Genomic DNA, 21,028 nt, shown 5'->3' with positions numbered 1-21,028 from the left:
CCATGGTGGGTGATCTGGCCTTTTTCTCTTGCTGCCTTTAGGATTTTTTCTTTTGTGCCTACTTTATTTAGGCGAATTATTATGTGTCTAGGAGTTGGTCTTCTCATTTGTTGTCTTGCGGGGGTTCTCTGAATCTCTTGTGTTTGAATTTTTGTATCACTGATTAGATAAGGGAAATTTTCTTGAATGATCTCGTGGAAAGTTTGTTCCAATGTGGTCTCTGTTTCTCTTTCTGCCTCAGGGAGTCCGATTATTCTTAGGTTAGGCCTCTTGAGGTAGTCACTCATCTCTTGAAGGTTTTGTTCTGTCTTTTTTAGCTTATTTTCTGTGTTTTTAAGAGTTTGGGTTATTTCTATATTTTGGTCCTCAAGCTCTGAGATTCTTTCTTCTGCTTGGGTCATTCTGCTTTCCGTGCTTATCAATTTGTTATTTATTTCATTCACAGTATTCTTTATTACTGTTATCTCAGATATCAGCTCCTTCCTAGTTTCTTCTTGTGTCTCCTCAATTCTTTTTAATCTGTCCATTATTGTTTTGATATCTACGTTTGCATTTTGAGACCCTTCATTCTGGGGACTTTTATTGTTTGTATTCCAAAGTCAGTTTTCTCAGTGTCTGCTCTCCCAGGCGTCTGGGAGAGACCCATACTCTTCTTTTGGTTTTTCTTCATTTCTGTAGATTTTTCTCCCTTTACCCCTTTCCCTCCCCCTCTTCAATTCTGTTTTTGAGGGAAGGTGGGGTTGCTTTTATTTCTCTTCTGCAATGACCTGTTCTTCCTTATGAGGGTCTTCTGGTTTTGTTCACTTTTCCCTCTGCTTTACAGTCTGTCTATTCAGCAGTTTGCAGTCTTGGTCCGTTCAGAGAATCTCACCAGTTCACCTATGCCATCGCCATCTTGCCCCGTCTCCAGCCAAAACAATTCAAAGGCGCAGAAAGGCATAACATAGCTGTTGGAGTTTCAAGGTCCTTCGTGGAGTTACTTCACCAGTCAGAGAGGAAAAGAGCAAAGAAACCAAGCACTTTGTCTCCCACCCTTACAGGCTCTGGCGGTTCGAACTTTCCTTTGGGGACTTTCTTGCCTCCCTAGGGAGTAGCCCTAGGTAGAGACCGTCAGTTGTCCTCTGAGATGCAGCTCGGTCCATGGGGAAACTCCAAAATCTTGGCTCTAGGTCAGGACTCTCTTCTAGTCTGTGGATAGTCAGTCGGTTATTTTCTTTAACTAGTCTTTTCCCACTTCCTGCTATCTATTCTCAGGTTTCCTTCAATTAACAACTACAATATGATAGTCGCTATTAGATTTTAGCAGAAGTTAGGTGAATTTATCAAATGCTTCATCATGTATACTTCTCTCTTGAATAAGAATGAATATGTATATCCATAATCTATATTTATTATACATTCACTATATATATTCAGCATTTTAATAAAACAGTTTTCAAATCACCTTTCCCAGATGTTCACATGCTCAACTGATTCTATACAGACCCACGTTATCAACTGGCTTAAATAATAAATCAAGCAAAGAAATGTGTCATATAAAGAAATACATGAGACAGTGAGATGTTTTGATGCCTCTGGCTTTTTATTTCCAGAGGTAACTGAGAGAGAGTGAGTAGAGAGGAATATATTCATAACTGGTTAGTGTTTCCTTTTGATAACTTTAGTGTGGCTTGGATAGAATTCCATACTTGCAAGATTTGTAAACATCCTTAGACTTTGATTAATTATTTAATGATTCTCTGAAGGAAGCCTCATAATAAAAAGACAGAAACCAGTATCCCCTCTTAATCTGACTCCAATTTCTGTAACTTTTGCATTTATTTTCAGCTCATTTGGAATCAGCTGATTGATGTGCATCCAGTTAAAAACAAAGCTAATTAGCCCTGTAATAAAATAAGTAATCCTTTAATTAATGCAAAGGAAACGTGCATGGAAGAGGAGAAAAATGTTTTGTAGCAGTTACAAACAGGGAACCTTAACTCCAACTCACTTGCTCAGTGATGTTGGCAAGTTACTTAAACTCTTCAGTTGCATATGGCCACAATAATAGTATCTACTTCCTAGGGTTCTGGTGGAAATAAAAAAAAAAAGATACACATATGGTACTTAGTTCTGTGCCCAGCACTTAATAAATGTTCAATAAATATCACACCAAGTCACATAAACATTTCCATGCAAATGCTACCTGGTTTCAAAAGTTGGGAGTTTTTTTCTGAAAATTTGAAAAGCAACTGAACCACTTTTATAGTGTTAAATAAAGTTATGATTGCAGGAGGAAAATTAGTTATATTTCTGCAAGTGTGCTAATTAATGTCTTACAAATACTATGTCAAATATAAGAATGAGGTATTTTAATTATGAGCCAACCTTTAGGAAACTTGCTAGAAATCTACAGTGTAACCATGATAACTGTGACTCTGTGTGTGTATATGCGTATGCATATGTGATATCACCACTGAGTAATATACAGTCCCAATCTATTGAGAAAACTAGATTATACTCTGGAGCTCAAGGATATCAAAGAATATCATCCAGAGCTCTAGCTGTGAGCCAGCAATAGCCCTCATGCCAGGAAACTGGGATAAGCAGGAAGTCACAGAGAGAAGAGCAAGACTTCAAGTGGAAAATTACTATAGTCCCCCCATCCATGGGGGATACATTGCAAGGCTCCCAGCAGATGCCTGAAACCACAAATAGTACCAAACCCTGTATAGACCTGTTTCCCCATACATACAGACATATCTATGGTAAAGTTTATTTTATAAATTAGGCACAGTAAAAGATTAACAATAATAACTAATAATTATATAGAACAATTCTAACAAAAAACAGTAATAAAAGTTATGTGAATGTGGTCTCTCTCTCTCTCTCTGAATACCTATTGTGTTGTTTTATATTGTCTTACATATTTTTGGACCATGGTTGATCATAAGTAACAGAGCCTGTAGAAAGCAAAACCATAAAAGGAGGCTACTGTATTTAATTTGGGAAGAGTTGACATTTATGCTAGAGGCAGGCAAAATAATTAGGAAAATCATGTCTCCTCATTAAGATAATTTATAGGAGTAGAAAGGGAAACTTTAATTTTTGCAGCATTCCAGGAAATTTACATACATTTTAGCTACTGTTTCTAAGCACATATTACAGGCTAAATATTTATAGGTTTTACTAAATTTACTCCCCGCACTAACTGTAGGAGGTGGATATTATTGTCTCTATCTTGCACATGAGCAAAACTGAGACTCAAAAAGATTTCCCTCATGATATAAAACTAATCAAAAGCAAAAATAAGACTTCTGCCCAAGACTAGTTGGCTCTGTGTATGAAAGTTTGAAACTAACCCTTGGCTAATTTAAACGTGTCTGGGAAAATGACCACATAATGTTTTCGAAAAACTAATTAATTGAGTTAATATAATTATGGAATTTTGTGTGTCTCTTGTTTGCTAGGTAGAACTACTATTAGATTGGTGGGAGAAGGAGACTGTGAAGTAAGCCTTGTCCTATGTGGCTAGATTGGTATTAAATATTGGTGGGACATTGAGGCTGCAATTTCTTCATATCAAGCAGCCCACACTGATCTTGGCTTTTGTCCTAAGCAGCCACATGGATCTCATTTGGTTGAGAGACAAATGAAGCTGTGTATTTTGATTGCTTCTGGGCCATCCAATGAGATAAAGAATTCATGTCAGTGTATCTCCTGCTTGTATCCTTCTATACAGTTAAGTAAATATAGTTTTTGATAAAATTCTATTGCATCTGTGAGAATAACTGCCGACTTGATCCCCTCAAAACTACAGTGGTGGTGCAGACACTAAATCTATTATGTCCTTTATCAAAATGTCACATTTCTGGATAAAATGCAAAATGTTTATCAAAACTAATCCTAAATGACTTGTGAGTAAATTCACCTATTTGTGGCAATAATATGAGAGATTATACAGTTAACTAAGCCATTTGGTTATCTCAAATGGAACAGAGACTTATATTCTGAAAACTATTCTTTTACTGGCTTTTACATTTTTAATTTTTATTTTAGTATATCTTAACTATTATTAAAAATTCCTCTGTCTTTATTAGCTGTACCAATGAAATCCATTTTTATTGACTGAGAAAGGCATCATCAAACACCTGATGATCAGAAACAATGGTGTTAATTAGGATCAAGGAGCGAGAAGAAGAAAAAAAAAAGAACTAAGAAATAAAAGAACAAAGAGAATAAAGAGATAGGGATCACCTTTGAATGTAGTTCCTCTCACCTGGGCAACCATTTGGTGGACTCAGTGTTTGAGTGAGAACACCATTCTATCGGAAATATGTCTGTGGAGTAATGAACAGAAAGGGGATAGAGAGAAATGGGGGGGAGGAGGAGAAGAAGAAGGAGGAGGAGGAGGAGGAGGAAGGGAGGGAGGGAAGGAGGGAGAGAGGAAGGGAGGGAGGGAGGGAGGGAGGGAGGGAGAGAGAGGGAACTGTGTGGACAGGTGATAAGGCAAGTCGCTTATCCTAGAGAATGTTTTGGTGGTCAGCCTTTTGTGACAGCTAGTCTGTTTCTCTTTTATCTGGTGAACAAACCATTTCTCATTAATGACAGAGCTGTTAGCAATAAGCAATGCTCCAGTAATTGAAGATTTGAACAGCAAGCTTAGTCATCTCTGAAGGAAGAAAACACTAAAGGTCTAAACAAAAGCGAGACAAAAGATTTTGGGTTTTATCTTCTAAAAAGGCATATCTCATGGAAACCACTGTTCTCTTGTAGTTGTTTCTACCTTAGCTGAAGGATATTCCCACTTGATGAGCTTCTAAAATGTGCTGTACCAGGGTCTCATCTCATACCAATGAAATAATCAGAATACAAACTTCAATCTCAATGTTTCCTTAAAGTCCTCTCCAATTGATTTTATTGGACAGTCCCATTAGAAATAACATGGACTTTGAGAAGAGAGATTCCTGAATTCATTTCCTGGTTAGCTATTGGTGGTGTGATTTTGATTTTAATAAAACCCTCTACAAGCCTCAGTTTTTCCATTTATAAAATAAGAATAAGCTTCCTGGAATTATTGTGTACAAGAAATAGGATAAAATGTGTGAATTACCAAAAACATTAAATATTAGTTATTTTCTATCAAAGGAACTTTGCAAATTTGAGTTTGTATCATTGACGATAAGTTAGAAAAATCTTCATAGGGGAAAATGTACTTTGATTTTGGATAAAAGTTTATTCAGCAATAATGAAATAATATCTCATAAGAATAATGTTACACAACAATTGATTATTTCTAAAAAGTAAAATTACTGGTTTTCAACCACCTTAATAAATGTTAATAACACATAAAATTCCCAATGACTTAATAACTGTAAGGTTTCTCATCTATCAAATAGACATCATATCAATCACTAACCTCACAAATTTGTTTTAAGATAACAAATTTGGGGCATTAAGATGAGTGATGAGCTGCATCTGATACTTGCCTCTTCTATGAAGAGAAACTGAAATAGCAAGTAGATAATCAAACATCAAATAAGAAATAACACTGGAATTCAACAGAGGTGAAAGCACCAGAAGAAAGCACCAGAAGCAAGGAAGGGAGAAAAGTGAGGCAGTCTGTTCAGTTGGGATCAACTAGGAGTCTGGAGAGGCTCCCTAATATAGGAAAAGGGTGAGAGATTCTCAATGGTCCACATTCTTGCTGCAGATTCCTACAACCCTAGCCACAGGAGAGCACCTCAACCCTCATGGGCACCAGACTAACACTGGGAGTTGCCTGGAGACCACGGGAAGGCATTGCTCCAGTAAGGAGGCTCACACTGGGTTCCACAAACTCCCAAGTTCTAGGCAGCTGTAGCAGAGTACCGTATTGAAAACCCATCCCCACCAGACTTTGGTTTGCCATGGAGCTCAGCAGTTTGTGCACCTCCATGTCTCTGGAGCCCCATTTATCTTCTCCACCCACATTCGCAGCCACCAAGGCCAAGGAAGGAGCCCCTAGCAGATACCTTGCCCCTTTCTTCAACAGAGGGAGACTGTGCAACATCTTGTTCCCTGGAGACAAATTCCACTACCTACAACCACTGTCACTGTGGGCTACTGTGGGGCCAAGACTTGAGTGAAGCACATGCCAGCCAGCCAACTTCAGATGGCTGCTCCCAATGAAAGCAATCCCACTCTCCCCAGTTGCATAGCCACTGCCACCCCTACTGAACATTATGCCAGGGGCTTGGGGATTTCTCAGCACAGTTTACCATCATTGGCACTCTTTGCCAGGGTCTGAGATTGGGCCCTCTAAACCTGTCACCACCATGAAAGCTGGCAACCACCCACACGTACCACCTATGTTCCTGGGAACTGGTCTGCCTAGCCTGTCACAGTCATTGCCAACACCAGTATGAGCTGCTTGGATTTCAGAGGGCAGTCTCACCACTGCTACTACTATCGCCCATGCTAAACTTCATTAGCTCCCACATGTGAGTAAGAACACAGACAAAAATGTTGTTCTGTGTTTGACTTATTTCACTTAACCTAATAACCTTCAGTTCTATTCACATTGCTGCAAAAGACATGATTTCATTATTTTTATAGCCGAATATTATTCCATTATTTATGTAAACCACTATTTCATCGTCCATTCATCCATTAATAAACACTTAGTTTGATTCCATATGTTTGCTATTATGAATAGTGTTGCGATAAACATGTGAGTACAGGTACCTCTTGGATATGCTGATTTTTTTTTTCTTTTAAATAAGTACCTAAGGGATTGGTGGATTTTATCATAGTTTTGTTTTTATTTTTTATTTTTTGGAAATCTCCGTACAATTTTCCATAGCGGTTGCACAAATTTACATTCCAAAGAACAGTGTATAAGAATTCCCTTGTCCTTGGTACCGACTGAGAGAGCACTTAGGCTTTGATTTGGATGTGTGCAGTAGTGTAGTCTCTGTATGATTTATTTGACTGTAAGCAATGTTATTGGTGTCTGTGATTTCCTTAGTGCCTTAGGGTGTGGTTGTTAGTGGAGGCTGTGGTGAAGATGCCCTGGAGACTGTGATGCCAGGTGGGCAATCTTTGCGCTCCAGTGATGGCAGCAATGGGCTGAGGACCTGGGCCTTAGGCCACAGGGTGGTGTACATTGACACTAATGTTAGTGGGTCCAGGCAGGCCTATTCTTGAACCCCCAGGTGGCTTACTACGTTGCCAAGAATAGTGGTGGTGGGCCAGGTGGGTAGGTGGGTTCTCAACGCCCTGGTTTCCTTCTGGAAATAATAAATTCTATTGTTATGAGAACTGATATTTTTAGTACAAGAATTAAATGGCATCAAAGGAGAGCTAGTTCATTATTATTTTACCCAATTGTTGTAAGCCAGTATATTTTTGTGCTTTATTTCATGTTCCAACTGCAAAATGTCCCATTCATTTTTTAAATAGAGAAATTATTTAATTGAAAAATACATGCACCAAGATAGTATTTATTTTCCCAAAACTCAGTTTTAAGGATTTTAGATATTTATCTGCAGGTTCTGTAATATGTCTTATAATTGTTTATAAAACACAGTTAATTCCATTTTGAAGACAGTGAAATGAGTAACAGTTTTTCAACCGTCAGCAACATATACTTTACTTACAAACATTATCATTTACTTAATTAAAACCACATAGAAAATTTTAAACTACTTATGCCATTTTACTCTCATTTACAATTATTATTTAAATATTAAAAATGATTTTGCCTGGCTAGGCGTGGTGTCTCACACCTATAATTCCAGCACTTTGGGAAGCCGAGGCAGGAGGATCACTTTAGGCAATAAAGACAAGCCTGGGTAAAATAGCGTGATCATTTCTATAGTCTCTACAAAAATAAGAATTTTTTTAAAAGATTAGCTCAGTGTGGTGAGCTAATGGTGGGCCTGTAGTCAGAGCTACTTGGGAGGCTGAGGAGGGAGGATCACTGGAGCTCAGGAGATGGAGTGTGCAGTGAGCCAAGATTGTGCCACTGCATTCCAGCCTGGGCGACAGAGTAAGACCCTGCTTTTTGGTTTTTAAATGATTTTGCCTAAGATGATATCAGTCTGTGTTAAGAAACACAGATATCAACTATGAAACACTCTCATGAATCAAGCTTACAAATATCTCATTTATTCCTTCAATAAAAGGAATAACAAGAAATCAACCTTTTTGTAAAATTAATAACAAGAAATCAATATTTTCTAACATAGTTTATGTAGTTTTGTGTATTCATTGTCATGATACACCTGGAGACACCATTTCCAAATTATCTATTATACGTCATTCAACAATAGAACCTGGTGGTTGCATTTCCCAATATTAAAGTAATTTATTGGTGTCCTGACATTCATTCAAAAAATGTTTAATGTGATTCATATAGCAAAGGATATTATGTTTCCCCCATGTTAAAAAAAGTTCCAAAGAAATCCTGGAATAGAACCTTATCCACAATACAAATCCTAAATCACATGACACAATAATAATTCATTATTTAAACTCACCAATTTAGTAGGAAACTCTATTGCTAAACTACACCATATTTATTTTATTATAACAAATCAAATGCTAGGAAAGATTTTAAAAATATAAATTATCTGATTGCTTTCTATAAAGTTAAAATTATAATAAATCATTTTTTAAAAAGCCAAATTTTGGTATAAAGGAAAATTTCAGTCCATATACACACACAGATATCATATTTAGTGTTTTTCAGGTTTCTATTGTCTAAGTGGGTGAATTTGGCACCGTTTTATCCAATTTTTATGTCATCCAAACAACTGAAATGGATAAGGAGAACAATAATCCTTTCAATTTATTAGGGATTGGTTCAAATTGTCCTGAAAATATTCAGTTTTTCTATGGTATATGAACTGAAAATAATGTACAAGGTAGCACATCAAAGGAAGACACCTAATATATTCTTTCTATCTCTTGCTCTCTTTATCTCTCTCTCTCTTTCATTCTTTTCTGCCTTTTCAGGTTACTGGAAAATATGTTTTAACATTTATGTATTTTAATTTCTGTTGTGACACGTAATTAAAGTTCTCCATCAGGAAACAGGAGATTGCTACATTAATAACTCAATGTTAATATAATCATCTATATCATAATATTAATATCTGCATTTTATTATTGGTAACTTTTTAACCTATGTAGAATTTATTTATCTATTGAGTTAATTAGTTATGTATTATTTTCTTGTACAAAGTTCTATCTCCTTTTCCTTTAAATATTTATTTCCTAATAGTAGCAGTGATAGATCTGAGGATGCCTCCAAATATTCTGATATAGTTTTCTTTAACCAAAATATATTTAAGTATATTAAAATGGCAATAGATAGTTAAGAACAATTATGCAAACGTGTCTGGCAGATTAAATAAGTGTAAAAAAAATGTTCAAGATAAACCTAAAAATAGTCAAAGCTATTCTGACACATATCCTTGTGTTCCAATAATATGCATGCTAGGGATGTTAATCACATTTCTCTGTATCTCTACATTGGCCATTAGATTTCTAAAGGCTCATTATGTATCCATGCTAGTCTCTGCTCTAAGCAATGCTAATAAATGTATATATTTAAATTTTCAACACAGTGGTTTTCAGCTTCCCTTGTTAAAAGGTAGTACTGAGACCACATTAAACAAAAGAGATGGCAACACTAAAACTACTAATGTACCCCTTTTTGATGCTAATACAATAACACCATTTCTAATTTGTTTATTTCAACTTCAGTCCACTAAAGTGCAAACATTTTTAAAAGATTTTATTATTTCACTTAATACTATTAAATGAAATAATTTTATCTTAATAATAAAATTGTAATTTTTTAAAGAAAAGAAATCCTGGAAAAGTGCTCTCCCACTGATATAACAGAAACATTTAGAATGACCATATCTGTATAAGCAGATGATGATACTGCCTATTTTCCATAGCAGAATAACTAAACTAAGAATTCTTTTAAGAAACTTGACATTTAGATAACAACTTGTAATATCTCTAAAGACTCTCTGCCATAGATAATGATATAAATAAATAATAGAAAAAATACAAAGCAATACATATTTTGTATAGATTACTTTGTCATTAAAAATGAAATGGCCAGTTTTGTTCACATATGTACCAGCAAAATATTTTTAAAATATTTGGGAAAAGCATTTTGCACTGCAGAGTTTGAGTCTAAATAGTCTCAGCTATTTATAGTAATAATTTCTAGCTGAAATTCTATAAACAGAGGGAATACCAATATATTCCAGTCTCATTATATTTTCTGAAAACAAAGGTATTTTACAACAGGTACTAGAAAAATATCCATATAATTCACATGCACTAGTGTCCATGTTCACAAAAATGTAAAGCTATTTAAGTGAATGACAATTCTTCTGAGTTGCTATGGCTATAACCTTTTAATTTTAACTTGTGTACACTCATTATCAAGATTTTTTGTTATTATGGTATCAACATATGTTGACTTGAATAGAGGCGAAAGAAAGTAAAAACATCTCTTACTCAAACAATTAATACCATACCTAAAATTAGAGGCATTAATGATATTCTTCTCTATTTGTTGCAAATGCTACATATTTTTCCTTGACTATGTTTTAAAGATTAAAAACTTGCATGCATGCAAAGTTAAATCTAAGGTCGTTTACTTCAGGAGTAAAACTTTCCAATAGGCAGAGCTAATTTTTGGAAAAGAAGACTATAAAAACAACTGAAGAGTGATGCAGGGACTAGCCAAGCAGAAAATAGAATCCGTGTCACCATTCTCATGAAGTCAAAATGAAGTGGATTAAAACAAAACACTAATTGGTGTGTAAATGTCATTTTGAGGATACAAAAATTTCTCCCAAGTCCTAGTGTTCTTTCTTTATGAGTCAAATTTGACTGTCATCATTCATTTTTTTTTGTTGTTCTAAATTTACTCTGGTAAATAAGTAAGGGCGTTTTCATATCGTATTGCATATCCCAAATGGAAATGGCTTTCTACAGTAGTATGCAAAAGTCATCTAGAACAAGCGCAATGTTTTATCCCTGATTTTTTTATTCCTTTAAAGAAAACATCTTCACTTGGTTATTCACAGAAAAAAGCTGACAAAGCATTCTGTTAATATAGTTTTTTTTGTGGATTGGCAAACAAACCAATTTGTTTGAAACTCCAGGAAGCAAATAATGTGTATAAAACCCACAATGCATGTACAATGTATATCTTATAGAGAAAATCATGATGAAAAGTGAATTGTCTGAGTCACAAAAGGACATATTTTTAAGGAGATAAACGTTTTATATCTATGAGCATACGAATACATAAATTGTTAAATAATTTTACTCTAGATCTACTTATTTTTGCATATGTTAACATTTAAACACACAAGAAATGGCTTCTAAAATTGCTTATGCTAATGCCTACTGCTCGTCATTTTAAAAGGCAATTTCACTTAAAACCAAACCCCAGGCCTCAAAACACCAGTTAAGACCAAACAAAGCATACCAAAGTCCATATATGCAAGAAATGAAAACTTCAATGTTTCAATGAGTTTTTAAATTACAAAGCAACCCAATCAACAAAACATATGTTTAAAATTCAAAAAGCATTACTTAACAAGTATTTCTTAAACCAAATATAGTTTTAATCCCCCAATAATAAAAATCTTCCCAAATATAAAACAAAACATTTCATTAACCTCCTAAGGGGCATAATAGATATGAACTGAAAATTTTTTTGGAGATAGCTGACATCCTCACGAACAAAAACCAATATTTGGTTAAATAAAAATATGAACTTCTCATAAGCAATTACTACACAGGCATGAAAGAAGTTAATGAATGTCCCTGTTAAATCCAACGAAAGGGGTGTTATAAATCTGAGATTTCAAGAGATGATATTCTGTCTTTTGTGTCTAATAAGTCAGTACATAAAAATTCTTATGGTTGAGTTAATATTTCTGTCTTTCAATCATCATTGATATCATCTGTTGAAAAATACTAAGACAAAAATTCATAATGCATATTTGGGTGTTCCTTAACATACTGGCAGGAACTGACGAATATTTAGAAAATATAAAATAAGACTTATGCTGATCCTCATCTTACTGACAGACATAAGGAAACTAATAAACCTTTCCAAGAAACAGAATGCTCTTTGAGTTGGAAGAGAATCTATAAACTGAAAGAGTTTTCAGATCTAAGATTATACTGGCAAAATGAGCCCATAACCAGTGGTTGGATTTCTGAATCAGCCCTATTTCATATTATATTTGGTTGTTTTGAATCATTCAAGTTTGAGACAGTATAATGGTGTTCCAATACAATGCACATTACTACATACATTTTCCGTTTAGGAGAGCATACGAAGTTAGGTATATCACGTTATTTTATGCTCTAAAATATATTATTCATGTTTGCCATTTTCTGATTACAGTTTCATTAACATACTTCCTGATCATGATGTGCATTACTATCTAGAGACTTCTATCCCATTGATTTAAAGGAGCACTTAGAGGAAAAAAGTCGTTTTATCACTTAAGAAAGTTATCTATTTTAAACTTCTTGTAACTATTTTATGAAAAGAGCACACACGAGAATAATTAAAGCATATACCCCAGATAATAGGAACTGACCACCATATGTGGATTTAAATGTTTTTTAAAAAAACCTATTAACAGGCTTAGCTTTCAAATCCATATACTATAGCTCTTAGCCTTGGTAGTTGGAGTCCATATTTTGTTATATCTTCCCTGTCTACCTCACTGGGGTAAGAGAAATCATGTTAATCTGTACTAGGAGTTAATAGTGAGGTGACCCTCCCCTATGCCAAAAAATAAGAACGTGAAATTAATATAATTTCTCCCTTAGAACTAAAAACTGGGACAAGAGGAATGTTGATCATTTATAGAAGCAACAAAAAGGGGTCCCAGGAGTCAGTGCTCAGCCATGCATTATCCAGAAAACATTTCAAATACACTTAATCTGATTCCAGCCTCCCAAACTCATAATGATGCCGTTATAATTGCTTTCCCAAGTACATTTGCTTACCAAAAGCAACATATTGGTCAATTAGATATGATTATACTGGTTCTTGTGATAAATATCTTATTTAAAGTTACTGAACTTCCATTATGATCTATATATTATTTTTGAACTTGTTAAAGTTAACTACCTCTCCCCTCAAAATGGATATCTGCTAGCTGATGGGAGTTAATCAGGTTTCTGAGTTTATAACATTGAGGAATAGATTCTGGTTGATAATAAATTCACCAGGAAAGAAGGTTATTTTCTGAGTATTTTTGAGCTTTTCCTAATGGTTCCTATCAGGACCACTACTATAGAATCTCCTGTTTTGAAATTGATTCCATATTCCAAAGACCATTCACTTATAAGCTCCTAGTATATCACAGCTTCTACCCAAATATCAGCTTCTATTATATCACACGTATCAATTCTACTGACTCTGATTCTCTAGCTTCTTATTTTTAGAGTGCAGCAAAGCCTCAAGACAATGAGAAAAGAGCCTGCAATTTCAAAGTTGTCACACCGAAAAACCTTCTTCATAGGTTAGAAAAAGTATAGAGGTCAAAATGTCTTTATCCCTCTAATCCATGTGTCTAGAAGATATGACTATGTAGCACCAGAAATAAGGATGAAAATCTTAAAAATTTAATATAATAAAAATATAAACACAGAGCTGCCTGTCAACTAAAGAAGCAGAAAATGAATAATCATTCAACATAGGACCTCCCTAGAGTGACAAATTGCAACAGAAATAGTGCCAGGAATAGATTTCCTGATTTAAATAGTAAACCATGCTGCCTTTTATAGAGTATATGAATGAAGTTGGCAAGAGTAGCTAATTAATTACAGCTGATTAGTCTGTCAAATCTCTTGGTAGAATAAGCAAAACATTAACTTTTCATAATTATTTGGAGTTAATGTACTTCAGATAAAGTGTGCTCTATCCATGAGGCATATACATTTTACAGCCTTTTTTTTTTTTTAGTTTTTCCAAAATCTTAGGCTTCAGTTCTAGATATTGGTATTATGAGAAATAAGATTAAATAGGGTAATTTAAATATATTTCAAGAAGACAGAACATCTAAAATAAACCTAAACTACAGGAAATCTAGACTATAAGATACATAGTTTTATATTTTAGACTTAGTATATGGAAATATCACATCTGAAACAAAAACATTGTACTAAAAGTGGTGGTGGTCCAGAAATGTACCAACCTTCAGGGTCAAGTAGTTTCTCTATTCCTAATTGATATTTGGCGATGTTGAATGCATGTTCCAGTCGTTGTGTGGCTGACTGCTGGCAAACCACACTATTCCAATCAAACAGGTCTGGCCTGAAACATACACATACACAAAGACAAATATAAATCAGTCTAGAATGTTCCATGGGTTTCACTTCAATTTTTAATTTTGATTGACTACCCATGTTCATAGTTCTTAAGAATTGAGTTTTATTCCTCATTACCCCTCAATAACTTTTCTTATTTATACAAGTCGTGTTTTTAATTGAAAACCCTGATGTTGTGAATCTTAAATATATACAATTTTTGTCAATTATAACTCAATAAACATAGGGGAAATAAAATCCTAGAAAATAAAGAATTTATTCTTCCTTATCCAAGTAACAAAAATGTATTGATCTCATCTGCTATTATGAATTTGAATAGTGGACATTTGCTGGTAACTCCCGGTTTTACAAACTCCCCAGATTTCTTCCCTAAACTCCAAAGATTCTCTGCCTACTCAGTATCTCCACTTAGTCATCATAAACCTCAAGTGTCTCAAACTGAGCTTCTGATGTTTATCTTCATTGCACTCCCCAAAGCCCACCTACTTCTCTTACAGTTATCTCTTCTTCAGTAATGTAAAAGTTCCAACATGCAACTCTTGCAGTCATCCTTGATGACTCTTTTTCTCTGGCAAAGCATTTAACTCAAAATATATCCAGAATTCGACCATCTCTCACTATCCTTATGCTATCATCCTAGTCCAAAGTATTTTTTAATCTTATGTGGATTATTGCAATGGCCTCCTCACTGCCTCCCCTTCTCTCATTCTTGCTCTTGGCACTCAGTTCTCAGAAGAGCTGCCAGAGTGATCTGTTAAAATATGTTTCATCATATCCATTTTCTCAAATCCCTGCTATAGGAGAGTAAAAATTACATATGTAACTGTGACCTACAAGGCCCAACATTGTCTGGCTCCCTACTAACTCTCGAATTTTATTTATCTCCTCATATTCCACAAACAGGATAGTTTCCTACATTTCCATTTTTTGGAATTATCTTCTCCCAGACATTGACATGGCTCACTCTTCCACTTCCTTTGGGTCTTTACTCAAATATCTCATCACTGATGAGTCCTTCCCTCCCTAATTTCTTTCTGAAAGTTCATGATCCAAATTTAACTTACAGATACTCATTTTCTTCCCCATGAGCTGCTTCATATTATTCTCATTAGCATATATTACATTCAACCTATTATATAATTCAATTAAACTTATCTCTTTATCTGTATCTTCAACTAAAATGCAGAATTTAGAATTATTGCCAGTATTTTCACTGGTAGAAACATAACCTTACACATAGTCGGTGGCTCCATAAATATTTGTCAATACAGGGGAGAGTGGATGAGCACGTATTATATAAACATATTTATACATAATAATAGAGAAAACACAAAGGCATGTAAGAGGCAGTTATTATACTATAAGGATTTTAAATCTAATAAGGAGGAATAACAAAGAAGCCACAATAATTGAATTATAAAACTGAAAAAACCACAAATAATAAAAGGTTTTGTACAGTGTAAAGAAGTCAAGAATGTTTTTGAGGCTGAAGAGAGTCTTAAATGGTGGCTTGAGTTTGGATTTAGAAAACAATTTGAAAACAGAATTCTAAGTTGTGCAGATATTAGAGAATCAAGGTTCTTAGGGAAGGAGCAAGTAAAATATGCTCAGTTAATCAAGCATCACTGGCTCCATGGGGAGATTCTAAGGCTCAAGTGATGAGAGATGTGGTTAAGAGAGGGAATCCAGATGAGTGTGTGTTAAGTTGTTAGCTGTTAAGAAATTACAATTTGATCCAATAGCATTGGAAGTTATCAGTATAGTAGATTTCACCTTTTCTGGATCACAGACACCTTTGAGAATTTTATGTAAGCTATGAAACTTCTACCACAACACAGACCTAAGCCTATCTGTAAATATAATTGACATACAATTTTAGATTTGAGTGTGTCAACAGAATCCTGCTTAAGAACTCATGATATGCAAGAAAAAAAGTTACAAAGGCAGATTAGCTCTTATTTTCTAAGACTGTATTCAAAATACATGTACAAATGTATTGCTAATTTCTTTATTTCCTTTCATTGCTCCTACCTTGATTAATACACCAGAATTTTGTACACTTATTAGGAAATCAAATCCCCGAATGCACTCCAAGTTGCCCCAAACAGCTAACAAACCATCGTTTGGAACAAAAAATATTTTTAAATTGTGAAATTCCTCTTGTTGTGAGATGAAGAAAAGAAATAAAAATGAAATTCTAGACTATTTCAGACTTTGAGCCTCACTATGCAACCTCTGCTCCATTTTCATTTCTTGAAAAACCTAGAGAATGTGAGTAGAGAATGGGATGGAAGCATATAGGAAACTAACTTTCTCACCCACAGTACAGTAAACATGGTTAAATGAGTGTGATGAGAAAAAGAGAATTGCTTATGCATTCTGATCCTTTTCTTTTCCTTCCCTTCCTCCTGACCACTAACTAACCACCTGGGTGTGGAAATATCTTACCTAAGTCATGTAATTAATTTGAGTTTCTGAATTTTCATTTATAAAAGAAGAATTGTACTAAATGGCCACTGAGGTCACTTCTAACATTAAAAAATGAATCTAATTGTTTTAAATCATTAAAATTAATTAACATTTCACAAATATATGATTTTCAAAAGCCTAAAAATTGTAAAACTAGCCAATTTAAAGGAAAGCCATACAGCTTTGTATGCTAACCTCGACCGTACTTCATAAATAAGAACTTGCAAACAAGGATCACCACAATTTTAATGAAACAAACATCATGACTAGGACAGCATAAATTCAAATCTTAACTCTACCATATCTTCACAAAAAAAGGTCTTAGGTATATCACAAAAACCTCTCTGTGGCTCAGTTTCTCAGTGTGTTAAATGGGGATGATAATGTCTATGCTATGAAAAATAGATGCGATTTTTTACCTAGAACCGTGTCTACAAAGTAATAATTGTTTATGCCGGGCTCGGTGGCTCAGCCTGTAATCCCACGCCTTTGGGAGACTGAGGTGAATGGATTGCCTGAGCCCGCCGGTTCAAGACCCGCTTGGGCAGCAGGACCTCATCTCTACAATAAATCAAAAAATCAGCCAGGCGTGGTAGCGCGCGCCTATAATTCTGGCTACTCGGAAGGCTGAGGCGGAAGGATCGTCGGAGCCCAGCAGGTCGAGGCTGCGGTGGCCAGGAGCGGCCACTGCACTCCAGTCTGGGTGACAGACTGAGACTCCGACTCAAAACAAACAAACAAACAAACAAAAAAACAAAAAATAATTATTTACAAGTATTAGCTTCTATTATTTTGTGTTAAGGTGAATTATATTTATACTACAACAGTATTTTCAATTTACAGACCGAATCGAAGAATATCTATTCTTACTGAAGAGATATAAATGTTACAAACACTGTTGATGCAAAAATAATCATATAATAACAGAATGGGAGATAGAGAAGACGAGAAAAAAGAATAAGTGTGATGATTTCCCTATACTTCATATCACAGAGTCAACAGTTCCTTTCTAAAGGGGATGAAAATAAAAAATAAAAAAGAGGTACATTCATAGAATGTAGAGTAATGAAGGCAAAAACTAGAAGAATAAAATTACAAAATAGATGAAGATGAAGCCCAATGCTAATACCTTTCATCTTCATCTATTTTGTAATTTTATTGCTTATAATTTTACTCTTCTAGTTTTTGCCTTCATTACTCTACATTCTATGAATGTATCTCTTTTTTATTTTCATACCCTTTAGAAAGGAACTGTTGACTCTGTCAGAAAATAATTTGTCAATAAATAAAAAATATAATACATATTATTAATATAACCGTCAGCAAAAAAATAGAAGTAGCTGACAGCGACTTCTAAGGATTGGAATATGATGAGATAGACTTGGGGTCATAAAGACATACATTGCTTCTTTTTTCCTTTGTCCCAGGCTCTAGTGTCTATTTAAAAAAACAAAAACAAAAAAGTTACTGCGGAAATAAATTAAAATAAGGAATTAAGAAGATAATTTAATGGGTACTTTATAGTTATTGCAACTTTATCTGCATATTTTGTGCACATTTCTAATCAATTAGAGTTTTTCCACAAAAGTAGAGTCAGGTTTCCTTTTAACAGCACTGTAGTGGTCTTTATTCTTTACACAAACTTTAATTTTCAGGGCCCTTTGCTAATCCCTATGCTCTATATTAATCACATGTCTTTGTTCTATATAGCTTAGTCACTCAATTATTGAAATTGGGCACCTCATGACATTCCTAAATGTACAAATTACAATCCCCTTGGAACAGAAATTTTAGCCATTTTTTTAGATAAACAATATAAATATCTGTGAGAGGCAAAAGAGGCGGTAGATGATTCGGGAAAGAGCATTAAATGACTGTGAGGAACCTCTTGAAAAGTAGGCATGTAATGTGCAAAGAAGCAGTTACTGATAATCCATTCAATATGACGGGAGCGAATAAATAAATGAGGATATTTTGAGAGAGAAAGAGTGGGTCAGGGACAGACATAGCGGAGCAATCTGGAACTGTTTACTGTATTTTCTATAAATATATTTAGAAATCATGAGATATAATATTAACAAATGTAGTATGTGAGCAAGCTTGCAGGATTTGTGTCTTTCACTTGAAGGGAAAATGTTGAGGAGCTAACAAAGATCTCATAACCTGATTCTTGATATTTTTTGTTCATCTGCAAATGTGTACATGAACAGTAAGATCAGTGTTTTCAGGCCCTTAGAGTAAAGCATGTGGCTGCATAAATGAACACTGACTTATGATGCAGAATGAATGCCTCTATCTCTTCTCATCTGACTGTATTGAAGCTGAGGAAAATGTGTCTTCCGTTATACTTATGAAAAACAATGTGTTAACATTGCTTAACATGCCAATTGAATGTGAGTCGGCCTCCTTTCTTAAATCAGGTTGCTGAGTAATTCACCTGCAAACCCAGTCTGGATGGGGTTAATTAAATCCAGCTTGAGCAAAACACCTGACAAAGACGCTTATTTAGAGTGAGTTTGCTCTTATATTCAGCTTTACCATGGAGAAAATTTATATTCTGAGCTTTACTAGTAGCAAGATTGGCACATGAAAATGGTAGACTCAGTAAAAAAAATCAAAGTGAGAAAAGAAAACTTGCATTGAGAATTAGGAAAGATGCAGCTCAGTGACATTTCAAACATAGTAAATTAGACAATGCATTTCACCATGAGTTTGGTGAAAGAGATAGGTAACAGGAGCACCAAATAAATATACTATACATACATAATGTATATACACACACACACATACATATATAGAGATCATACAGATCCAAACACCATATATATGGTATAGTATAAGTATAGTATAGTATAAGTGGTACAGTATTCATAGTATATTTTGTATATAAATGTATTACATATTATACAGTATCTATTATAGTATATGTTGTATATATAAGTAAATTTATATATATATATATATATATATATATATTTCCGCGTTGTTTTGTTTTTTCTTGAACTGTTCTTAATACATTTACTGAACTTCTTCATACGAAAATAAACAGCTACAAGTATTTCATCATTTAGGAAATATAACATTTATGGAATATGGTTAAGGACATTGTTTCACTATATTATATTGAGTTTCTTTTATGAAGACCCACAAAAGAACTCTCTCTTGCTTTATAGCAATTGATTTGCTGTTGCAGAGCAATTGTGCCTTTTGATATTCTGAGCACTGAGTCGTAGAATTAATTGTGTTCTGCTCTTTGCCTTGGTTGCTAAGATGCTTTGAGCCTTTTATAACCCTGAACTAGAAGAAAATATACAGGGCCTTATGTCTGCTGTCTAAGTGCGTATCTGATAAGACAAATGTTTCTTTTTCCACATAATTTATACAATTATCGTAATTAATTTTACTACAACCACTAATGAGATTTGGATCTATTTTACCTCTATAGTTGAGGCTCACACCAATACTTTACATAAAAGAACCGAAGTCATTCTCAGCAAAGTTAGAATACAACCTGGATTTTCTGGAGGTTGCAAAATCAAATATATTGATGTTCTCCCTCCACCATAAAGAGTGTCATGCTTCAATAATGTTAATAGTCCAACAACCATTGGTATAGCACATAAAATATAGAAAAAATATTCATAATCAGTCCATTCTAATGGATGATTAGATCAATATGGTTCACATACACAACATGTTGCACAGTAGGACATGATCTGAAACCACACTAAGGAAATATCTGTCATCAGAGTATACATCAATTTTTAAAAAAATGTTTAATGTCTCAGTAGTGTCCTTACCTATGACTATGGATGAGAGCATTCAAAGCCAGGCCATCGGACCAACTGGTGGTGAAGTTGATGACATTAACCTGTGGATAATTACGAGTTGATTGTCGGACCCAGCTCAAGAGAATCTTTTCACTGTTGGTTTGTTGCAATCCAGCCATGATATTTTTCATTACATTTTTGACCTACATGTGGAAAGAAATTTTCATAAGAAATGTATTTCCCAAACAAGAATCATGCAAACTCAAATGTAAATATTTTTCATCTTTAGTGAGATATATAATGAGAATTTCAGAGCCAATTAGTAATAAGAAGTCATAGATTCTACTAGAGTTAAGTTCATTTTAACTGGTTAGGAGTATATTTTGATTGGTTGGTGTATGTGCCATACCATTTACTATATATTTTATTAT

General features: G+C 34.4%; 1 protein-coding gene across 1 annotated transcript in view; it reads right to left on the bottom strand.

The window, feature by feature from the left end:
- Positions 1-14,225: 14,225 nt before the first annotated feature.
- LOC103267680 (dystrophin-like) overlaps positions 14,226-21,028 on the bottom strand; it is a gene marked incomplete at its 3' end in the record, with an annotated part of 59,921 nt that continues 53,118 nt past the window's right edge. The window contains exons 5-6 of the mRNA XM_021716143.1: positions 20,628-20,800; positions 14,226-14,344 (exon numbers count right to left, since the gene is read on the bottom strand). Of these exons, the coding sequence (XP_021571818.1) occupies positions 14,226-14,344; positions 20,628-20,800 (292 nt within the window). The remainder of the gene's footprint in view (positions 14,345-20,627; positions 20,801-21,028) is intronic.

This window comes from Carlito syrichta, unplaced genomic scaffold (genome assembly GCF_000164805.1).
Source record: "Carlito syrichta isolate Samal-C Ts95f unplaced genomic scaffold, Tarsius_syrichta-2.0.1 Scaffold308200, whole genome shotgun sequence".
In the NCBI taxonomy this organism is placed as follows: domain Eukaryota; kingdom Metazoa; phylum Chordata; class Mammalia; order Primates; family Tarsiidae; genus Carlito; species Carlito syrichta.
This window is presented reverse-complemented; position numbering and strand designations above follow the sequence as displayed.